Source organism: Puma concolor, chromosome B2 (genome assembly GCF_028749965.1).
Source record: "Puma concolor isolate L17-30 chromosome B2, mPumCon1.1.hap2, whole genome shotgun sequence".
Classification (NCBI taxonomy): domain Eukaryota; kingdom Metazoa; phylum Chordata; class Mammalia; order Carnivora; family Felidae; genus Puma; species Puma concolor.
Window position 1 is genome coordinate 99,847,892 of NC_141671.1, and position 23,980 is coordinate 99,871,871.

A 23,980-nucleotide genomic window follows, 5' to 3' on the forward strand; every position below is an offset into this window, starting at 1 on the left:
CCTGGGGTGCGTGGTTTTGGGATGCCTCTTGTGGCTCACTTTCCGTCGGGGTCGGACATTGTGCTTTTTGCTAACAGAACGGCAGAAGCTGAGGATGTTTGACTTGGTGGCAGCAGGTTCAAAGAAAGGCAGGTGGCCCGGTGCGGCAGGAGCATGGGTCCGGAGGCTGTAGACTGCAGGGAGCCACTGACAGGTTTTCAGCAGAAGACAAGACGGACTCTGGCAGCAGAGTGAAGGGCAGGGAGAGGGGAGAGCCTGGGACAAAGGAGCCCACTGAGAAGCAGCGGTTGCAGCAGTTCTGGCGGAAGATGGCCGTGTGTCAGTACCCCGCTAGGACGTGAGGGAGGAAACAGAGAGCGGAAGGTGCAGGTGCCCAGAACCAGCATGGGCAGTGACTCGCTCTGGAAGAGGGCAGCCACAGCTCCTCTCCTGGACGAGGAAGCCCCCATAGCTACCACCGTGGGAAGTCACAGGCTTTTTGCCTGAGGTGTCTTGAGGCCGTGGACTTGTACTCTAAGCTAGGGGAATTTGAGTCTTATAGGTCTCCCTTTATATGTTAGGGCACGTTTATCCCTCGCTGCTTTCAGAATTTTCTCTTTATCCTTGTATTTTGCCAGTTTCACTATGGTATGTCGTGCAGAAGATCGATTCAAGTTACGTCTGAAGGGAGTTCTCTGTGCCTCTTGGATTTCAGTGCCTTTTTCCTTCCCCAGATCAGGGAAGGTCTCAGCTATTATTTCTTCAAATACACCTTCAGCACCTTTCCCTCTCTCTTCCTCCTCTGGAATACCAATTATGCGTAGATTATTTCTCTTTAGTGCATCACTTAGTTCTCTAATTTTCCCCTCATACTCCTGGATTTTTTTATCTCTCTTTTTCTCAGCTTCCTCTTTTTCCATAGTTTTATCTTCTGGTTCACCTATTCTCTCTTCTGCCTCTTCAATCCGAGCCGTGGTCGTTTCCATTTTATTTTGCAGCTCGTTTATAGCATTTTTTAGCTCCTCCTGACTATTCCTTAGTCCCTTGATCTCTGTAGCAATAGATTCTCTGCTATCCTCTACACTGTTTTCAAGCCCAGTGATTAATTTTATGACTATTATTCTAAATTCACTTTCTGTTATATTGTTTAAATCCTTTTTGATCAGTTTGTTAGCTGTTGTTATTTCCTGGAGATCCCTTTGAGGGGAATTCTTCCGTTTGGTCATTTTGGATAGTCCCTGGAATGGTGCGGACCTGCAGGGCACTTCCCCTGTGCTGTCTTCAATAACTGGAGTTGGTGGGCGTAAGCTAGGGGAATTTGAGCTTCACTAAGTTAAGCTAACATGGTTAGCTATGAAGCCATGTCTAATCAAGTTTATGCAAGTACCACTCGAAGAATAACCTCTTAGTGATTACCGAACAGGGTATTGAGATTATATGTAGAATTTCTAAATATGTGCTTTTTAAATCTTGGGCCACAAACCTTGGAAGACTTAAAATTTTGATCGTATGAGCATTTCTTTAAAATCATGTTTTTCAATTTCATTATGTTTGTATGTAGCTGTTTAAGTAGAATTCTATTTTTAACATTAGTTATTAAGACAGAATGCTGGGGCGCCTGGGTGGCGCAGTCGGTTAAGCGTCCGACTTCAGCCAGGTCACGATCTCGCAGTCCGTGAGTTCGAGCCCCGCGTCAGGCTCTGGGCTGATGGCTCAGAGTCTGGAGCCTGTTTCCGATTCTGTGTCTCCCTCTCTCTCTGCCCCTCCCCCATTCATGCTCTGTCTCTCTCTGTCCCCCAAAAAATAAATAAAAGTTGAAAAAAAAAAAAAAGACAGAATGCTAATATGTCTGGAAACTATATGTCTGGGGCTTCAGGCTATGAAAACATGATTAAAGCCCCCCCTCCCCCCACCGCAACTCCTTGGTGATGGCCTTCTCAAATTGCAGTCAAAGAATCTAAAGAGATTACAAAGCAGGGGTAAGCAAACTGAGCCCCATGAGCCAAATCCAGCCTATTACCTGTTTCTGTAAGTAAGGTTTTATTGGAACACAGCCACACCCATTCATTCACCTATTGTCTGTGGCTGCTTGCCCACTTCAGCAGCCAAGTTGGGTAGCTGTAGAGACTGTGTGGCTGCAAAGCCTAAAATATTTACTTCCTGACTTGAATCTATACAACTTGAGTCTAATTCTAAAAATGAAGTGTCTTTTTCTTAGGGTAAGGAAAGTTTAGCTCAAAATTTGCTAAATTATCTTTTTATCGTATGCTTATGATAATTAGCACATTTAAAATTTAAATAGGCTTTAAAATTTTAAACATACCTTTAAAATTTTCTTTTCCATTTTCTTACATGTGATTTTTTTCCAAATGGAAATAAATTTATTGCTTTTTTTCCCCTCGCTTCCAAATCCTTCTTAATGTCTTTATAGTTCTGCTTTAAAGCAGGAGTCAACAAACTACAGCCCAGGAGCCAAATCTGGCCAGCCACCTGTTTTGGTTTGTTCTGTTATACAGCCCTTGAGCTAAGAATGGTTTATACATCTTTAAGTCATTACACTTAAATGGTTACAAAAGTACTTACATAATAGCTTCTATTTTGCCATTTGGCCTGCAAAGTGTAAAATGTATACTGTCTGGCTCTTTAAGAAAACGCTTGCTGAACTCTGACTTAATCAAAATAATTGAAAAACCTGTCTAAATAATAGAGAAATCTGAGTTTTAGAATATTTTTAAAGAAATATACTTTATTTCTTCAGTGCATATGTGGTCCAGAAGTAGGTGTTGCTATTGTGACTGATTGGTGGATGAGCAGTCAGCCTCTGTGTGGCATTGCCTTTACGACAGAACTTGGTTCTGGTGTTCAGAGTGAAATGTAGGACTCCAGTCAGTGACTGGGAAGAGAACACCTTACTTTTGCTCTGATCGGTAGTCTATCAGAGGCCTGGGAATGCCATATAGCCATTTCACCTTCTTCACTACTCCAGCCTGATTACAAAACGAAGGAAGGGCAGAACCGATAGAACTGCAGAAAGATGGAGCCAAAGCCCTGATCACACCACACCTAAAACCTACCCTAGTGTTCAACTTTTAGATTATATGAGCCAGTATATTCCATTTTTGGGGTAAGTCTGTTAGAATTAGGTTTTTGTTGTTGTTATTGTTATTTGTAGATGAAGATACCATAACTAATTAAATGGTGTTATTCTGCCTCCTAGAAGAATTTCACAAAAGAGCTTTAAAGAATGATTTTTGGAATTGTTTTATTATTGGACATCAAAAATCATTGCACGAAAATTAATTACGGTCTTTGACAACATGGGACAGGAAACTGGGAAGAAGAACAATTATACTGGATGACTGAATCAAAATACAGAAACATCTGATAGACAGGAACCCTTTGCCAAATATAACTGTGAGATTTAATGAATCCACCATGGATGGAGAAAATCTGCATTTGCTGCATATGTGAGAAAAAAAACAAGAATTGACCAACACTGTGATGTGACCACCAAAACCACTAATGTAGCTCTAGGCTGCATTATTTAGAATCTCTCTTCTTTGTTCCTCAGGCCATACCTTTATCTCAGTGCCGGGTTCCAGACTCTAAATGGATCCCGAGAAACTGCCACTCACTCAGAGTAACTGAATAGGCTGGCAAAGAGATTTGAAACCACATCCCATGAGGATGCATTGAGGGACTGGAGAAATTCGTTGCTGACATCAGTGATGGCAGCTGTAATAACAGTAAACATTTACTGGGTACTTACTAGGTACCTGGAATTCTGCTAGCAATCCCACATTGGATCATTTAATTCTCACGACAACCTTATATAGAGGGTTACTATTATTTACCACCCCCTCATATATAGATGAGGAAACCAAAGCTTTCCTGGTTCGGAAAACGGACCTGGAGTCACACAGCTAATTAGTATGATGATAATTAGCTAATGATGTAGCTAATTGAACCATGGGATTTAAACCATAGGAGATGATGTTAAGTGGTCACACCACATTTTTAAATATGTGAAGGATTGTCAAGAGGAAGAAGGATAAAGATGTGTTTCATATGGCTCCATTTAGTACATAGAACCAGGAAGTTACAGGAGAACAGATTTCCACTAACTATAAGGCCACCCATTCTTCTCTTCTCTGGCAGGGAGAGGATTTTCTTTTCTTGATGCCCCTCTCCCCACCTCACTCCTATTGTGGGACTTCTGTACTGCTCCCCAGAAGCCCTGTAAGGCATACCCTGGTCAGACTAGACAGTTCTTCCTCAGTTTTTGTCTTCTTTGACCTGAGTTAGTCATGCCTGTCTTCTCAGCATGCTTGAGATGCATGAGAACATATTTTATTTCTCTTCTTCCTTTGCACTCCTTTTCCCCTTGCGATCCTTTATATGAGTATTTGACAAGGCCTTGTCCTGAGATTCTGGTCTCCAAGCCACAAACCTGATGACTCTAGTTCCTATATACCACTCTGAGCTTTAATAGAACTCTTTTCCTGATTTCCACATCTTCTTTGCCGATACTCCATTTTTCACCAGAAATCAATATGGCAAACCTCACGTGTGCTTTACTCCTCACACTGTTCTACCCCCTAACCTTCCCATTTCTGTTGATGGCAACCCTGCTATCCTGCTTCTCCAAGTGCACTTTCTGTCCTTTCTTCTACCTGAAATCAACCACCAATCCTATCAGCTTTTCATTTACAGAATCTCTTCAATTTGTTGTTTTCTCCAGTCCCACTGGCGCCCCCGAAGAATTAGTTCTTGTTACCTGTCTCCAAGTCTCCTAAATGTTCTTGGCACAACTCCAGATCCCATTACTTCCTTGCGATAGAACCTAAGACAGCTCCTTACTGCCCAACAGACCAGCCCATTGCCTCCACCCAGAGTTTCAGGCAGCTGTTCCCTGTATGTCCCAGCAGAAACCTCCTATTCCTTCCTTGCTGGCCCTGTGCAATTATCCCTTACTCTGAGTACCAGGCTGCTCATGCTTCTCTCCTGAGAGTAGTGTTATCACTTGCTGGTTCAACTTTTATTCTTTAAGACCCACTTTGTGGCCCACATCTCCCTCTCACTAATCACTTCCTTCTCAGCATCCCTCCAGTTCTTATGAACTGCTGACTTTCACAGTCTAGTACTTGATTAGAGACTCCATTGGAATTTTCCATTAAAAAAAAAAAGGTGCTTAATTCCTTCAAGTAGATTTTAGACTTCTTCAGGGCAACTCTTCATATATTCTTTATCACAATAACATCCAGCATTGGATTATTCAGACAGGTGCTTGTTGACCCAGAACAAAAGAAAATACTAACATTGACTGTTAAGTTCTTCAAACGTACCAGTCACTGTACTAAGGAGAGGAATTGCCCTCATATTAAGATTAGAAAACCAAGGCTAAAAGCTTAAGTAAGTGGCCCAAATCCACATAGCTGATAAGTGTTGGACCCAGGACCCAGGGAGTTTGGATTCAGAGCCTGCAAACTCAATCACTGTATACTGATGATCACGGAGGGTATTAGTAAATCCCAATCCATGCTCTTTTTGAGAGTTAGTCAGACCCAGCACTGTTGAACTTTGGTATATCATAAGAAAAAGGACCCTTCTTTTTTTTTCCCCCACCCAGAAGTGGGGATACATAAATGTGGTATAATTTAGGGAGGCAACCTCATCACTGGCCATGACTCAGAGGGAGTGGACCAGTGACTTTGGAAAGCTATTAGTTGAAAACTATCCTGCTTGATTTCAGTAGTTGCTTAGGACAATAGTGAAAAGAAGGACTTGCCTCTATTGTCCTCAGACTTTCTTGTTATTTCTAGGAGTGATGAGTGTGAGAACTTCCTTGGCCTCACACCCTGTCACACTCTTGGTATTTTACCTTCTCATAGGGTAGATTTACTTTATTTTTGTCTTCTTTGAGATCTGTTCCATTTGAATCTCAACTCTTAGAGTGTTGACAAAGAAGATCCATCTCAACCCACACTCTTTCTTTGATTCGCCAGGGAGATCTTGCTACCAGATCTATGTTTTTCCACTGAATAAAAATAAAGCAATTGTCTCAGAGTATGAAATAATTAGACATTTTGAGGAAGATTAGCTTGATCTTCAGTCTACTAAATGATAAAACCAAGTGTCAAATGTTTTTAAAAAAAGGACATTTTATGGAAAAAAGTGATATTTGGAGAAGCTAATCTTTAGGGCAGCAGTAAAAGCCAAGGACCAGGACGTAGCATTGAACATTTCCTAGGAATCTTATTACACAGGCACACATTTGGATGCTTGTGAGTGACCCTGGCCACAAGTATATCCATTCTTTGTGATTTTTTGATAAAAAAAAAAATGTTGAAAAACTTGCTCTCAGTGTTTTTTACCTTGGAATTTTGTACAGATGTTTAAAATAAGTGCTTTTAAGTATCACTGTAGCTAAAGAAAAGTTGTATCCTTCCCAGATGGTCTCTACATTAACTATAACCTTAAAAAGGCGGGGTGGGGGGCAATATAATCCTGCTATTGGCCAGCCACTAGTCTTTTATTTGGAACACAGAATATTATCATCTGGGGGCTTCCTGAATTTACCTTCAATTTTTTCACATTTAGACTGTTTCTAAAAATAAAGCATTTTGAGGAACACTAATGAATTTTTAAAATGGAAACAGGATACTCTGTGATGAAGTAGAAGGAACTGTGAATTGGAAATTATGAGACCTGGGCTCCACACCTGACCCTGCTTTTTGACCTTGGGCACATCTGACCAATTTGGGAATAATTTTCTTGTGTGCAGGGAGAGAGAGGAAGGGCCTCTTATAGCTCCTGAATGCTGGTCTTTTGTGATTCCTGCATACCAGAGTTCTTTCTTATTGCAACAGTGACCTCTTGTGGTATATATCCTTATCAGTTTTTTGATTTGCAAAGTAAACTTAGGATGTATGTATGTATGTATGTATTTATTTACTTTTTGGTGTTTCTGGTAACTATATTTAATATTTTAAGCAAATCCGACTTGTTTTTCGATCAATAAATCTTAGTTGGAAATCAGATGTTATAATTAAAGGGGTGTAGAGTATCAAACCACATCTTATAAACAATTCTCTGTGGTTTCTTGACAAGCTACATATAACCAGCTCTACACTTATAGAAAGAGAAATACTTTGGTTTTTGTGCTGAATGGTGTGCGTATTCCTCTTCCTCCTAGGGAGCAGGGGAAGAGGTGTTCGAGAGCCTCATCATATTCCAGCAGCTCAGACGTGAGCCGACTGGAAGCCAGAGCAGGTGAGGTGCTTGTGTTCTTAAAGGTCTCCAGTGCTCCTTCCTCATCAGCATCTCCATTTGTAGGAAAGACATTTACACTGAACATGTCTGCTGTCGGCTCTCTGTTTGAAAACTCTAGTAACTTCGTCCAACTTGGTCTCACATCAACATTTGTTTTTATACATTTTTTATTATTTTTACAAGTCTTAAAATTCTTACCATTACCCAGTTCTAGTGCCCCAAACATTTATAGATTACAGTATTAGTGATTGTACGAGAAATTATTTTGTAAAAGCACTTGGAAAATTGTAAAACCTGACACTGACATAGTTCTTAAGTTCAAAACCTGAGTTCAAAATCATTGCTCACTTAAAGGAAACTGTATTAACTGTGTGAATTCAGCCTTTTGGGGCTTTTATCTGTTTGAGAAAAAAATATATGACAATATAAATCACAGGCTAGAAATGATGCAAAATGTATTCATGCAATGAAATATGGCGGTTAGAAACATGAATTAGACTACACTTATAATATTGACTGAAATGAGTGCACATAATATTACATGAAAACATTAAGTTGCAGAAACAATGACATTATGCTGTTTATGGATGCAGATCCAGGTGGTGTCATGTAAAGTCAAACATGATAAAAATAACCACCTGATTTAAAATGGCAGTGACCCGGGATGCTGGGTGGCTCAGTCAATTAAGCGTCTGACTTCAGCTCAGGTCATGATCTCATGGTTCCTGAGTTTAAGCCCCTGCGTCAGGCTCTGTGCTGACAGCTCAGAGCCTGGAGCCTGCTTCAGATTCTGTGTCTCCTTCTCTCTCTGCCCCTCCCCCACTCACACTCTTTCTCTTTCTGTCTCAAAAATAAATAAACACTAAAAACAAAGAAATTTAGAATGGCAGTGACCGTTGGAGGGAGAGGAAGGAGGGGGAATGGACCGGGGGAGGCACCTATATCTGTAATGTTTATTTCTTTGAAATAAGGGAGAGGCTAAAAATACGATTCATATTTGACCAAACTATTTGTGGGTACACAGGTGTTTGTTATATTCTTCGCACTATTTTCGTGCACATGAAATTTTATGAAACCAAACTATCGGGCTCGAAAAGTATTTTATTACTTTCACAACTAACTTCTTATCAATAAAATGACTTTTGTGGCCAATGGGAATTTCTGTAACACTCAGGAAAATCTTAGACTGATTTCCACATCAGAACTGTTGCTAAGGATTTTACACTTACTTGCTAAAAACGTCAGCCAATAAACATTGTGTCAAGTTTTTGTATCCAGAGCTCAAAGCTGTGGTTAAAACCTATAACCACTGAGACAGCAAAATCGTCAAAAACATGCTGAAATTTCTGCTTGACTTACCCAATTTCCTGTTGAATCATAATTTTTATATTTAGCAAACTGTGAACCTAGAGGAAAGTGCTTTCTAAAATATTAGGTTGTTGCCCAAGACTGAGGCAAAGTTTATTTATTTAGTTTTTGTAAATCTTAAAGAGTAATCACAGGATTCCATGCTTCAGTTGCTAGAATGGAGACTGGTTAAGTATATAAAATGGGATTTTTGCAGAAAGCAGAGTTGGGGGGGGGCACAAGGGGGGGGGAAGACGTGCAAAGGCTGGAGCTGGGCACCACCGCTCACACTGATTCTTGGGAGAGGGCTGAACCCTTACGCCACAGTGTCTGGTTCACTTCTCTGAGAGGAGACAAGTCGGAAGGCCTGCAAGAACCTTTCCTTTCCCAAGGTTAAACAAACTGTTCTGTGATTTCTGGCTCCCCCCTGTAATTCAGTTCTTCCCAGGGTGAGCATGTTATTGATTTTGTTTGTCCTGAGAAGCAGATTGATAATCATGGTTTCTCACAGAGCTGTTTTATTTAACAGCATATTGCATGGGAGGTAAAAATGCTGATTTGGACTTATTGGACTTGGAGTCTGTATTTCTAGTAAACTTAAGTATGCCATAAATATTTGGTGATTAAATTATTTGTCTGAGTTATTATCTTCTGGCTTTTCACTTGCCTTGATATATGTTGACTTTATTCACATTCTTTGGACTTTGTGTCAGATACTTGGGACTATGAGCAGCCATGTATTCTGCTTGAATATTCAGGTTTACTTTTAGACTCCGTACCTGTAATTTATCAAGGTTAGGGTAGGCTCATAAAAGTAATGACCTAAAAGATTGAGATGGTGGTCTAGCATCCATTACCTACGGTTCTGAAATCCCAAAGCTGCAGCTTGGGAATGCTCTGAAAGCTGACGTATTTTTCAGACTCATTTAGTGGCCGTGCCTGACCTGAACTGATGGTAGGCCAAGATTAGTCTTTCTTTTATTGGCGTGAATATGCACATATCTTGCTGCAGGGTGCTGCCAGAAGACCCTACTGGGGGTGGTGTGTAATATGCAGTGTGTACCATTTTGCCTTACTAAGGTTCAAAACTTTTTGAATCCCAAACCACGTCTGCTCCAAAGGCTTTGGATAAGGGATTGTGAGCCCGTACTAACGTGGACCGATTTTGTCCTAAAGACATTGCACCTTTGTGTATTATGGTGAATTTTTCTTTATGGGTTAGACAGATTATGTGAAGCTGTGCTATGCAAACTGTTGACAGCACACCTACACTATTTAATTATAGCTTCGTTGACAACCCCTTTCTGTCTACTTTTTCTGCTCAAATGCTCTTCACACCCAGCGTACATCATCCCCTCTTCGTATCAGGAAGCCTTGATAAGAGGCAAGCCTGGACTCACTGCAACTGGAATGGCTATTCCCAGGGTGGAGCGGATTAGAGGGGGCCTCCGTGCACTGGGAAGCATGGGTAAATTGCATAGTCTCCCTGCTTCTCCTGGGTGACATTGTCACCGTGCACCTGGGAAGTGTAGACTGTATGTATATTTCTTTTCTTCTCAAGAGTAATATAAATACAGGAGCACAAAAGAAATTAATAACCCCTAATCCTAACTTGGAAATGACCCTTCTTACCTCATTTTACAGAGCAAAGTGATGCGACTTGCCCACAGTCTACCAGCTAGTAGGTGGGAGAGCTAGGATTCAAACCCAGACAGTGAATCTAGAACCTGTGCTCTTAACAGGCCTCCCTGGTCAGCCGGTTGTTTTGTTTTGTTTTGTTTTGTTTTGTTTTGTTTTGTTTTGTTTTGTTGCCCAGTTAAAACAATCTAAAAATAAATAGGCCATACACCTTTTCATTGCTCTCTCTCTCTCTCTCCTTCCTCTCTATGAAACCCTCGTTGTACTTATCATTTCTTTTCTTTCTTTGTGTGTTTATTCATTTTTGAGAGAGACAGAGCACAAGCAGGCAAGGGGCCTGGGAAGGAGGGAAGGAGACGCAGAATCTGAAGCAGGCTTCAGGCTCTAAGCTGTCAACACAGAGCCGGGTGCGGGGCTTGAACTCATGAACTGAGAGATCATGATCTGAGCTGAAGTTTGACACGTAACCAGATGAGCCACCCCATCTCTATCCTTTCTAAGTCTTCATGTGATATATGTAGGATCTAGGCACCCACTGTGGACACTTGACTGATCGGTACTGGGTCCACTCTGAGCGGGCACAGACTCTAAACCAGTATAGACTGGGCACCATGTGAAGGCCTTATGGGGCAGACTTCAGAGAAGGGAGGCTAAGCACTGCTCCTGAGGGTTCGCACAGCAGTGCCTCCTCCAACTACACTGTCTTGCTTTAGATAGTGAGATATAGCCTGTGTGAAATGTAATCATGATTTGCAGTTTCTAATATGATTCACATTTCCCTCCTACCTTTCAGTTTACTGTTTTTGCTGTAGCGGTGGAATAGCATAGAGAGAGGTCAAGTGCAAGGGCTATGGAGCTATATGACCGTGGGCAGGTAACTTAATACTCCTGAGCCCCACTTTCTTCATCTGGAAATGGAGACAATTTGGGCACCTCCTCATAATGTTGTTACAAAAATTAAATAGAGGCATGCTGCATCTTAAAGTACCCGATCAATGGTAGCTATTACTCTTCTACAGCCTTCATTCATGGGCAGCATCTGTTTTTGATAATTCGCTGGTATCATGCAGCTGGATAAACTTCAGAGAGCAGTGGCCTGTTGCTTTTTAATTAGGAAAATGAAATTCACATTTGTTGTTGCTAGACGTTAGGCACTGGGCTCTGAGCTTTACCTATATCATGTCTTTTAATTCTCATAGCCCCGAAGGCAAAGATTTTCGTCTTCTGTTTCACTGATGAGGCTCAGAAAGGGTGAAAAACCAGACCCCGGTCACCCAGTACATCTGTGATGAAGCTGTGATCTGAACTGACATCTGTCAATGCCCAAAGCACAGGCTTTTCCCACCACGCCACACAATGATGTGGACATTTTATTTTCTATAGGAAAGAAAGTTTCTGCAGGCCTTCTTCCTTTGAGAAAAATTTTCATCAAACATTTTCAAAATCCTTATTCTTTACATATCTATAGTTTTCTATTTATTCCATATTACGGAGAGTACAGAGTGGTACATTTAAAGTAAAAAATAACTCAAAACTATCTGTCTTCCTGGGCACCTGGCTGGCTCAGTCAGTGTAGCATGTAGCTCTAGATCTCAGTGTCATGAGTTCATGCCCCGTGTTGGGTGTAGAGCTTACTTAAAAACAAACAAACAAACAAAACAAAAACCACCTGTTTGCCTTACAATAATTCCAACATTGACAAAGCTTAAGACATTACACAATGTCCCAACCAGAGTTTAAAGTTCTAATTTCTTTACATGATCTTATCTTGAGTTTGATTTGAGGTGATTTTATTAAGAGACACATAGTTCTAATTAGAATTAGTTGGGCTTAGGGGGCGAGGTATAATTTAATTACAAAGTTGGTTAATTTTAGTGATGAATAGCAGACCTGAGATGGTGCTCTAGGTACAACTCCTTTTTCACAGCTTTCTCCTGATCTGGGTTTCTTTTGCAGTCTCAAAAGCCAACTTGCAAGAAAAGGATACAGAAATAGAAGTAGACGAAGTCTTTTGGAATACAAGGATCGTACCGATTTTGCATGAATTAGAAAAGGGTAAAAAAAAAAAGTTTGTTTTAAATTGAGAATGTCTGTAGTTATTTATATGTTCCCCATTGCACTGATATTTTTAGTATGCTTTGACTACCATTTCTGTGAACATGTTCAAAAACAAATGGAGTTATCTCTTTATTCACCTAATAATGTATATATGAAGTACATGCAAACCTAATTTTTAGTGACTAAAAATTACACTTTAAATGCTGGAAGAGAGCTTACTTCTAAAATCCCCCATGGAATATAAATGAATTCATCACCTTCTATCCGCCCAAGGAAATGCTGGTTTGAACTCTCCAGGGTGACAGTTAATACATGAAAGTGAAAGATTAAAACAGATTTCAGGCCCCTGAAACTTTGACTAACTCTCATAGACTGGCATCTGTGGCAGGTGTGCCGATGGTTTTCTAGATCCAAAGGTGTATTTCCTACTCTTGTAAGGCTCCCACACCTGTTGGGAATGCCACTCAGAGCTGGAAGCAACCTGGAGTGCGCCCAGCCCTCATACTCTGAAGTGTCCCAGCAGTAAAGGCCGGTGATCAGTGGGTCTCTGCAAAAGGTGACCTGTGGAAAGGTTGTCAGGAGCATGACCCCTGCTGTCTCTCCTTCGTGGCTCCTTAGAGATTCCATTTCTGTAGTGAAAATGGGCTCCCTCTGGAGCTGTAGTCACGGCTCCGGGCTAAGCTCAGCAACTGGCACACACACATAGTAGGCCCTCACCAGGCATTGTGGAATGAGTGCTCCATGGAGGAGCAAACCGCAGGATAGCCTTGGGAAGAGGACCTCAGAGAAGCAGGGTAAGTAAGTCCTCCCCAGCAAGCAACGAAGTCATGTAAAAGACCTACTTCCCAAAAGGTTCGAATGGCCTCACGGCTCCTTGGCTCCCTGTTGTACTTGGCTGTGTTTGTGGTTCATGCGGGAGCCCTGGGCAGGGTTTCTGGCTCCGGTGTTGCTACTAACTAAGCCTGTGGCTGTGGGGGAACCACCTAATCTCTGCACGGCAGTGTTCTCATGCCAGGTGATGGTGGCTTAGACTGGACCATCATCTCTGTCCACTGCAGCTCAAAACCACAGAGTGATGACTTTCCTCCCTCTGCAGCTACTAATTTTCACCCTCAGATTAGCGAGCCAGCTTAACTTTGGGCCCTTTATTTTAGGAGATGTGTGCAAAAACTAGTGACGAGCAATCAGTCTGGGCAAAGGTTAACAAAGGAGAACATGCTAGGGAGAGCACAGTAGGAAGAGTGGTCTGGGGCACGAAGCCCTGTCTCAGAGGAAGTCTTCAGTCTGAAAGATTTTACGAGAGTTCTGAGAACACCAACAGAGAAAATTGAACTGGAGTTTGGGATTTGAAATGTGGGTGAATCTGCCTTCTCGGAGGATTGTTGGCCCTGAAGTATGGCATCTCTCCCTCTCCCAGATGCAACTTTAAGAACAGTACATGGGGGGAAGGACTGGGTTACTTGAGCTTTTGAGCATCTTTCTTTCTTCCTTCCCCTTCCATCCATCCTTCCTTCCTTCCTTCCTTCCTTCCTTCCTTCCTTCCTTCCTTCCTTCCTTCCTCCCTCCCTCCCTCCCTCCCTCCCTCCCTCCCTCTCTCTCCTCCTTGCCCTCTCCCCCTCCCTCCCTCCCCCTCTCTCTCTTTCTTTTTCCCTCCCCTTTCCTCCTCTCCCCTCCTCTTCCCTTCCTTTAATTCTTATTTTCCTTTTTATTTTTCCATAATTTCAGAGTTATAGAAAAGTTTCAAGAATAGTACAAAGAAATCCTGTATGCCCTTACCTCAGATTTCCCAAATATAAATGTTTTACCACATTTACTTCATTATTCTCTTTCTCTCTTCCCCCCTCTTGCTCTCTTTTTCTCGGTATCCCCCCCCCCACCAACCACACACACATAGGCATTGTTTTTTTTCCTTTTTTGAACCATTTGAGAACAAATTGCCAACGCGATGTCCCATATCCCTAGGACTCTGGCACACATTTTAAGAAACAAGGACATTCTGTTACATATCTGCAAATTATCCTACAATGCTATACAAACCATATTCAGATTTTTCCAGTTACCCTAATAATTTCCTTTATAGAAAAAGCAAATCCCGGATCATAAGTTCAAGTTATTTGTCATAGCTCTTTCATGATCTTGACATATTTGCCAATTATGTTATAGACTGCCCCCACAAGCTAGTTTTCTCTGGTAGTTTCTCACAGTTAGACCCAGACTAGGCATTTGGGGAAGGTGTGTGGCATGAATACTGCTGTGTCCTTCTCAGTGCATCATAGCAGAAGGCACATGATGCTGACCCGGTCCATTACTGGGGGTATGAACTTTGATCACTTGGGGAAGGTGGTATCTAGGTTTTTCCACTGTGAAGTTACTGTTTTCTCCTTTGCAATTAATAAGTATCTCATGGGGGAGAAGTTACTTTGAGGCTACATTGCTTTCTGTTACTTATCAAACTTTCACCCACTAGCTTCAGCCCTTTGAGAATCTTGAAAGCTCTTAAGTTCAAGTTGTCTTTTGAGGCTATATGGCATTTATTACAAACCAACTGGTGTAAAGTTAATTTGATCAACAGTTTAAAATTTGACCCGTGAGCCTTTCCTTTTTAACTTATTTTAAGCTAAAACAGCTACTCCTAGTTGAATGCACCATGCTGAAGAGTTTGCAGAGGGAAGTATTAGACAAATGCCTTGAGGTCTACCCTCTACCAGAGAGTGGTCCACGGCCTGGACTTGGGGTTTGTGAAGAAACTGCCAGTAACAGAAGAATCAAACAACAAAACAAAAGCGTGCTTACAATAGAGCTCAGGTTTTCCCCTTTATTTAAAGTTAGTCTAAGTCATTTCCCAAAAATTCATTTATTTAAGTGCATAACTGAAAGGCATTGAAGGTTACTGAGCTATTGAGGTTTAAAATTTTTTCTTAGATGTTATTGTTGAAAAGAGCTAAAAATGGCCTGAGTCATTTCCTTCTTCAGGCACACACTTCCTCTGTGTGGGCTTTTAAGAGCACATTATGGTATTTATTTAAGATTGGTTTCCTAATTTTAAATTCTGTGATGGAATCTACCAGATAATATTTTTCAACTGAATATCTTAGACCTTGGATTCTTATATTTCCCCTCATATTCCATTTTGTGTGGTAATTTTCTTCCTTTATGCCTATTGGTATGGATACCACTTTCAAAAATTGTTGCCCTCAGACTTCTACCTATAAAACAAGATGTTCTAGGTTTCTCCTATTTTCTAACTAATGCCTTTTTTTTTTTTTTACTCTCCCCTCTCTTGTAATAACCACCTGTAAATAATGGTGGGTGAGGTGACATTTTGAGATTTTGTTCCATTTGAGCCCTCTTTTCTCAGATAATGAGCATTGTTCTCAGAGAAAAACATTGATCATTGTTTTCATCAACAGATATATTAGAAAGCCAGTATATATGAAACTATGTTATAGATTGTCAGTACAGTATTCTCATTGTACCATGCTCTGTTGATGCAAAGATATGTACAGTATTCTCATTGTACGATGCTCTGTTTGATACAAAGATACAAAGACACAATTCCTACTCACTTAGCATGGCATCTGTTTGAGAGCACTGGGCATATAACACAACACTCGTGTGTATGTGAAAAAAAAAAAACAAACAAAAAAAAACAGGCTACAGAGTAATGTTTGTTGAATGTAGAAGGCTGCGACTTTTCTGGAGGAGCCAGAATATAAACAGAGCCTTAAAGGACCAAAATCAGTAGGAATGAAGATGAGGAGAACATTCTAGGCCAGTGGAACTATGCCACAAAGGGTTGGAGGCAGAGACACAGTGCCGTGCTTCACTGAGACTGAACCAACCAAGCACTGTGAGGTGGAAAGCATTTGGAACAAAGCAGACCCAACTGGAATAGGTGCAATTCATTCTTTACTGCACTCTTTGAAAGACCGTGTGTTCTAGATAAGCTGACCGATGAGTAAATAAGTCAACATTATAGGGGGTGGATCAACAAAAAGGAAAAAAAAAGCAGGTCGATGGAAATTACAAGAGAAGGGGAAAAAAACATTCAGGGATTTGAAGATGTTCTGGGAAATAACAACGGGGTTTTACTTACACTGTGTTTGACACACTTGAAAGTTTGACCTTAATTAGTAAGTGCCGCTTTACTCTCTTTGCTCTGACAGAAGAAAACATTGAAACAATTTGTGCTGCTTGCACACAACTTCATCACGCTTTAGCAGAAGGAAACATGCTTGGAAATAAGTTTAAGAGAAGAAGTATTCTCCTGAAGACCCTATATAAACTAGTTGATATTGGTTCAGACTTGCTCAGCCTTAAACTTGCAAAACTTATTCTAGCAGTAAGTTTTTCTTTCCTCTGGTCTAGTAGACTGTAGCACTTAAAAGTTTTATCTAACGCTTTGTTTGTAAATATTACAAAGAAGATTAGAAATGCAGTGTGTTCATTTAGACGCTTGAAAAGAAATTAAGGTAATAAATTGACATCTCAGAATTTGGGAAGTACTATCTAAGGAACTAAGGCTGAGTACGTGGAAAATGCTCAAATAAACGCTTACATTTGGACTGTGGCTAAGCTTCAAAAAAAGGTGACAATAGGCAAATACATGCAAAACAGCTTGTCAAGTAACTTGAGATCAGTATCGGAGCATGCAGGCTGTGGTTTCTGCCCCATGGTTTCTGCTCGGTGCTTGATTCTGCTACATGATTTAATAAATAACTTAGGATAATGTGGGCCATGGACACAATGGCCAGGTGCTTTATGAACCAGTATGAAACAGAGAAACAGCTGCATGTGGTCATGGGAAGGTGGTAACAGAAGGCTCCCGTGAGGTGTTAGAAGAAAAGGCCAGACACCAAATAAAAGTCTGTAGAAACTCTGTCTCGAACAAAATGATATCATTGTTTGAGGGGAACGCTTTGTTGCCACAGCCATAAACAGTTGGAAACAAAAGATAAGACACAGTTATTATAGAATGTTCTAAAAGAGCCGCTAAAACAAATGAATGAAGCTTTGTTGACCTAGTTTCATAAAAGTGATAGCTATTATGTTAACACCCATAATTCATATAATTTAAAATCTGAAAGTACACAGGGAAGGTAAGCATTGGCATACTTAGAGTTTAGTAAGAGTGCCCGCTGTTCCTTAGTTTGATGTCTTTGATGAAGCAGAATATTCTGACTACGTACTCTATGTAATTTTTTGAAGAAGCTACATTCTTATTCAGCTGTCATCAAAAACTATTCACCCTCTTGTAAAAAAAAAAAAAAACACTGTAATATGTGACTCAGAAAGTAGCATTTCTTTGAAATAGTGATTTCAGCAGTATTTTAATCCCCTCATTGAGGATAACTGGTCAATCAGTTTTAATGAAGCAAAAAGCATAAGCCACAGAGATAATTCAAGTCAAAAGTTGTAGGTAGACTATATATGTTAACTAACTGGAATTTAAACATAAGCTTGAAAAAGAAAAGAAAAAGTTGTAGGTAGAGGCAAAAAGATATCTGCCTGCTCTCCCTGTTTCCTCTCTGACCCTGGGTTTGGGGTACTCCCTTGGCCCAGGAGAGCCCCTGTGAGCTGGAAGCCTCTACAGTGTAGCTGCCCCAAGATGCCAGCTGCTGAGGGATTGACTGCCTTTGGTTTTTCATCTGGATCCTAGACGTTTTGCTCCGAACCAAGCCAAAAGCTAGAGAGAGGAGGAGGAAAATGCCACAAATTAATCAGTGCTTTGCCGAGAAAATATCATTTTGGTTATAAAAGGTGCCATTCAAATTAATTATACACATGACACAATTTATTTTAGGGTAAAGGGCTAAGTGATTGCCAGGCAGCGATCGCGTTCTGAACTAAATTTGATTAGATAAGGCTCTGTCTGTGACATTGACTGCCTTGCTGAATCAGAGTCAAGACTGGCTAGGCTGCACTCCAGAGTGCAGAGATGGGCTGGTTGTTCCTTCTGATTAACTATAGAACCAGGTCAGGAGGGACTTCCAAGGCCATCAATCCCAACTTCCCATCTGCTACCTGAATCTCCCCTAATGTTCCAAGCAAGACACTGTTTTGCATGGGCCTTGGTGTTGGAATTCTATGTAAGTTTTAAAAAGGCCACATCATAAAAAGCTGTCGGAAAAGCAAATAATAGTAATAATAAAGATATATGGAACCAAGATGTTTTTAATATCTTCTCTAGTGTCTGCCAATATTTTACCTACCAGTGTAGTGTTACAATTCAGACATTTAAAATTATTTATAGTTAAAAAAAACTTGGTGAGCATAATGTCAGTTTTTCTGATTTCTTGCCTTGTTTTTCTTTTTGGTTAAGTAAGTTGGGGGGTTTGCCAGACAGTGATTTTAATTTTAACCTTTGTGTCAAAAGATCTTTCTGGAGCGCCTGGGTGGCTCAGTCGGTTAAGCATCTGACTTTGACTCAGGTCACAATCTCGAGGTCCGTGAGTTCGAGCCCCGCGTCGGGCTCTGGGCTGATGGCTCAGAGCCTGGAGCCTGCTTCGGATTCTGTGTCTCCCTCTCTCTCTGCCCCTCCCCCGTTCATGCTCTGTCTCTCTCTGTCTCAAAAATAAATAAACGTTAAAAAAAAATTAACAAAAAAAGATCTTTCAAAAATTTATCAGTCTACATTAAGAGATTTTTTAGGGGCACCTGGGTGGCTCAGGTTAAGTGAATTGGTTAAGTGTTTGACTTTGGCTCAGGTCATGATCTCATGGTTCGTGGGTTCGAGCCCTGCATCAGGCTCTGCATTGACAGCACAGAGCCTGCTTGGGATTCTCTCTCTCCCTCTCCCTCTCTCTCTCTCTCTCTCTGCCCCCCCCACCCCCAAAATAAATAAATAAACTTTCAAAAAAAGATATTTTTTAGTACAAATGTATACACAATGAATGCAGCTGTATTCAGGAGGGGGGGGAATCTAGTTCTCTGTACAGGGGGGAGAAACAGAAAAAAAAACAAAAACCAAAAAACACCAATATGTCAACAGTGATTATGCATAGTAAGTAGAATTATAAGTGTTTTTAAACTTCTCTTTAGTTTTCCAAATTTGCTTTATAGAGAAAAGACTGCAGTCTTGAATGTAAGAAATAAACTACCCACTGTAAGAACTTCCTTTGTGCCAGGGGCCCTTGACGCTGGGGATACAAGTGAATGAAGTAGCCTCTGCCTTCCTGGCTGGCACTGTGGCAGGAGAGATTCTGCTAAACGCAGAAAATGCGCAACGGGGAGGATGAGTACTGGGGGCCAAGTGCACTGCACAGGAAAGGGGATGGACAGTGTGGGGGAAAGAGCTGTTTCATGTGAGGTTGTCTGCGCTCCTTGCATGCAACTTAAGATTGCTTTTTCATGCCCCAGAGTCATAATTTTACAGTGATCAAAAGAGAAGGAATAGGAAGGCGCTTTGAAAGTAATTTGACCTTAGAGCAGACTTGGAAATTGTAGACTGACTGTTTGATTGATTGATTGATTGGTTTTTTTAATGAAAACCCTGACATGAGTTGTTGTAATTTTTCCTCTGTCACTTTTCACTAAAAATGTAAGACTTGGGTGGGGGGCGGGGGGTGAGGTTAGTTGTATTCATTCATTCATTCATTCATTCATCAAGTTTTATGTTATGTTATTTTTAAGATTATTTATTTATTTTGAGAGGTGGGGAGGGGCAGGGAGAGAGAGAATCCCAAGTAGTCTCCGCACTGTTAGTGTGGGGCCCCGCGCAGGGCTCCAACTCACCAACCATGAGATCATGACCTGACCGGAAATCAAGAGTCAGACGTTTAACTAAGCCACCGAGGCGCCCCTGTTCAACAAGTTTTATTAAGTACACAACACGTGCTACATATCACAGTGTCATAGGGGACTATTAACTGATTAAAATATATTCCCCTTATTGTGATGAGCACTGGGTGCTGTATATAAGTGATGAATTGGTAAATTCTACACCTGAAACCAATTTTATCAAATTTGTTAACTAACTAGAATTTAATTCAAACCTTAAAATATATTCCCAAATATCAAGGACAATATATATTTCCATTGATTTAGAATTTCTTCCTATTTTCTTTAATCAGTTTATTTTCTCAGTTGTTAATTTTTTAAACACCTAAGCATTAAATTTTTTTGTTTAATTTCCATTTCCTTTTTCCTCCTGAGAACAGAAGGAATCCCCATGCTGCCATGTGTTAACAGTTTGTGAGGCTTCCACAAGGGAGCTTCTCAGACTTGCATGTGCACTGGATCCCTGGGCAGCTTGTTAAAATGCAGATTCTGATTCAGCAGCCGCTGGGTGGGGACTATGAGTCTGCACTTCTAATACTCACCCAGATTCCTCAGGTGCCAGATGGAAATGACAACACCTAAAGTGCAAGGTGGCTCTGAGGTAACAACGTGTGGAGGGGCCCAGTGCAGGGAGGCGCATGGAGGCCACTCTCTGGATAAATGCTTCCATCCCTCTGCCCCTCCGGCACAGGGCTGGCCATGTTCGTCCTTGTGCTGGCCATGTTCGTCCTTGTGCTGGCCATGTTCGTCCAGTGAACAGCACTGTGCTTGATACACGGTAGTATATCATTAGTATTTGCAGATCAAGCACAGAATGAATCTTTAAAAACATGTCAGACAAATCCCATTATCTTTTTTTTAACGAACTGATGTTGAAGATAATTTTAAGGATACTTTTTAATGATAAAATAATGACCCATATGCCATCCTTTTCACACAGATATTTATTTAGATGACCTCATTCCTACTAACATCTTTTACATTCTTGCAATGAGGGCACATAATATTTCCATTTTGCAGTAGGTTATAAATGTCTTTTTTTAACATTGTGTTCACGGTTACACTTTTTATGACTGCTCAATATGAGTAGTATTGATGTTCCACGGTTTATTAAACTATTTCCTAATATCACTTAGGATGTTTTTTATTTTTAATTTTCACTACTTTAGAGAGACATACAGCTGATTGAGACCATTTGATGTAGTTGGTCCCCCTCTACTGTGCTTATTTGACGTATACTTTATTTCCCCTGTGCTTAATTTACTTGAATATTTTTCTATGATTTAGAAGGTAATTTTAAGCTTTGAACATTACACGCCATTATCTCAAAGCATTACAGGAATAGCCTTAAAAATGAATATATAGGTATTATCAAAGAGTATTGCTTTTTTGGTTTTCTTTTATTTAAATGATAAGAATTGTACTTTCCCCCGTCTAGGTATTCTTTTCTAAGTTAATTCAATCTGAATTTTGGTATCTGTGTTCCTTTACTCTTGTACGTTAAAGCAATCGCCCCATTTAGTTAAGTTTCTCAACATCCTCCCCGCTTTTATCCTCACATACTCTTTAAAAAGTAACTAATAACCACATGTGTAAGGATGAGACTTTATGAACTGAGAAATAAAGGCTTATCATTAAAGCATGCTTACGCTAAAGATCATTTATATTGTATTTACCATAAATGAGTTTATTAAATACTATAGTTGGCAAGTTTGTAGCCTAAACTTAGAATTCTTCTTTACATTTTAAAAATACTCCTACAGCACTTTTAAAATAGATGTGCGTGTTAAAAAATTACGGCGCGTCTTTATTTCCCTCTGCGATAAAAACATAAGTGTTTCCTTTCTCCGCAGCTTAGAGTGAGTAGAAGGAATCTTCTTAATGTCTGCAAACTTATATTCAAAATTAGCAGAAGTGAGAAGAATGACTCTCTGATTGAAAATGACAACATTCTGGGTGAGTATCACTCAGCACCACCACCGAGTGAATGTCGCACTTCAGTGTGAATGAGAAGTTTGGGGAGCAAAGTTCTCACTAATGGTGGCTAGAATATCTTTATTTCTACTAATTACAGAAGTGATGCGATGCCTATTGTTGCTCTGTCTGTCTCTGTGTTTTCCACATTCCTTTGAATGTATCCTCGTTAGCTATTTGTTTTAAATGTCTGTATTAACATCATGTGACTATCAACTGTTGCCTATTTAAAAATTCATCTCCTGGTCTTGGATTGACTGTCAGACAAAATACACTTAATGGCATTTAACATAATTGGAATTTTTGGTCTTTTGATGTAGTAGAAATGACAAAAACTTGGAAGACAAACTGGAAGACAGGTGTTGTAGGCGTTTGACATGAAAGTGTCTCAAATGTGTTTCAAATATGTAGGTAGAGAAATTTTATTGCCCTGTAGCTAGCTACATAATGTTTAAATAGCTAATAATGTTTAAATCTTAAACATTAAATAATTAAGATGCTTCAATAGTTATCTAAATAGAAATCTTTTATGAATTAGTATTGCTGATCTAAGGGAAGGCAGCGGAGTTCTTTTTTTGCAACATAGGATAAATGACCTCTTTTTTTGACCTCAGCAGACAGTTTTTGAGAGAGACAGAGATGGAATGTGAGTGGGTTAGGGGCAGAGAGAGAGGGGGACACAGAATCCGAAGCAGGTTCCAGGATCCGAGCTGTCAGCACAGAGCCTGATGCGGGGCCCGAACTCATGAGCTGTGAGATCATGACCTGAGCCCAAGTCAGATGTTCAACCGACTGAGCCACCCAGGTGCCCCAAGAACATGTTCTTATTTATATATTAATTATCCCATCCTTTTGCTGTCCCTGTTATTACAGAGATTTGTCTTTGCTACATGTAAGCTTTCCTATTTACACCACATGAGTAACCCTTAACAAGCATCTGTATGTAGGTTCTCACTAACATTTTAGAAATTATATTTGGTGTTCACATGCAAGTGCTTTAAAATGTCTCTCTCCAGCTGTTATACATTTGTCATAATTCATCTTCTTGACAGAATCATTATTGGAGGTCCTGAGAAATGAAGACCTGCACACTAACACTGAAGCTTTTTTATACTGTATGGGGGCTATCAAATTCATTTCTGGAAACCCAGGATTTCTCGATGAAATGATCAGCAAAGGTGCTGTGGAAATATTGGTGAATTTGATAAAGCAAATCAATGAGAACACCAGGAAATGTGGCACATGTCTGCCTAACTCAGGCCACTTGTTAGTCCAAGTGAGTATTTTACTTGAAAAGGTTATATGTGTAAAATTAGTTTTTATGTTACCTAACACTAGTTACCTGCCAGGTGTAACAGGTAACAAGGGGGCTGTTACCTAGTCAGGTGGGGGTGCCTGGCCTTGGGGTTCAAGAACAGCAGCCACTGCTCCACCTCTGCCCCCGTGTGTGCCCATTTTTCCTGGAAAGGCCACTTCATGGCTTTTCACCAAACAGCTCTCTGTGTGGCTTTGAAATCCATTTCCGCTACCCTGCAGAGAAAGTAGGCCTGAGACAATAAAAAGTAGCCTCTCTCTGCAAAACAATTGCATGCTATTACCAGAATTTTAACATGCAGAGTTTTAACTTTTAGAGCTTCAAAGACTGAAGATTGTTCATGGTAGCTAATGTCATGGATCTCGTACCTCCAGTAAAAAGCAGAAGTTAACAATACTGGGGTGTGGAGATGACCCACAGGCCTGAGACTATAAGCATGAAGGTTAGCAAAACTAGATCTGTTTAACATGACCAGGGGCAAGAAAAAAGAGATTTGTTCCGTGTTAGTTTTATTACTTCTTTTGTGACAGATTAAATTTCATAGTTAAATTATTTTCATTGGAGCTGCTTCAGCTCTCATGTTCATTTTTAGATGAGATTTTACTTTTTAATAGGATT

General features: G+C 40.4%; 1 protein-coding gene across 3 annotated transcripts in view; it reads left to right on the forward strand.

The window, feature by feature from the left end:
* ARMC2 (armadillo repeat containing 2) overlaps positions 1 to 23,980 on the forward strand; it is a 108,482-nt gene that overhangs the window by 32,573 nt on the left and 51,929 nt on the right. For all 3 annotated transcript variants that reach the window (XM_025925620.2, XM_086707546.1, XM_086707545.1), the window contains 5 exons: positions 7,175 to 7,251; positions 12,193 to 12,291; positions 16,461 to 16,636; positions 21,927 to 22,029; positions 23,100 to 23,323. In XM_025925620.2, the coding sequence (XP_025781405.2) occupies positions 7,175 to 7,251; positions 12,193 to 12,291; positions 16,461 to 16,636; positions 21,927 to 22,029; positions 23,100 to 23,323 (679 nt within the window). The remainder of the gene's footprint in view (positions 1 to 7,174; positions 7,252 to 12,192; positions 12,292 to 16,460; positions 16,637 to 21,926; positions 22,030 to 23,099; positions 23,324 to 23,980) is intronic.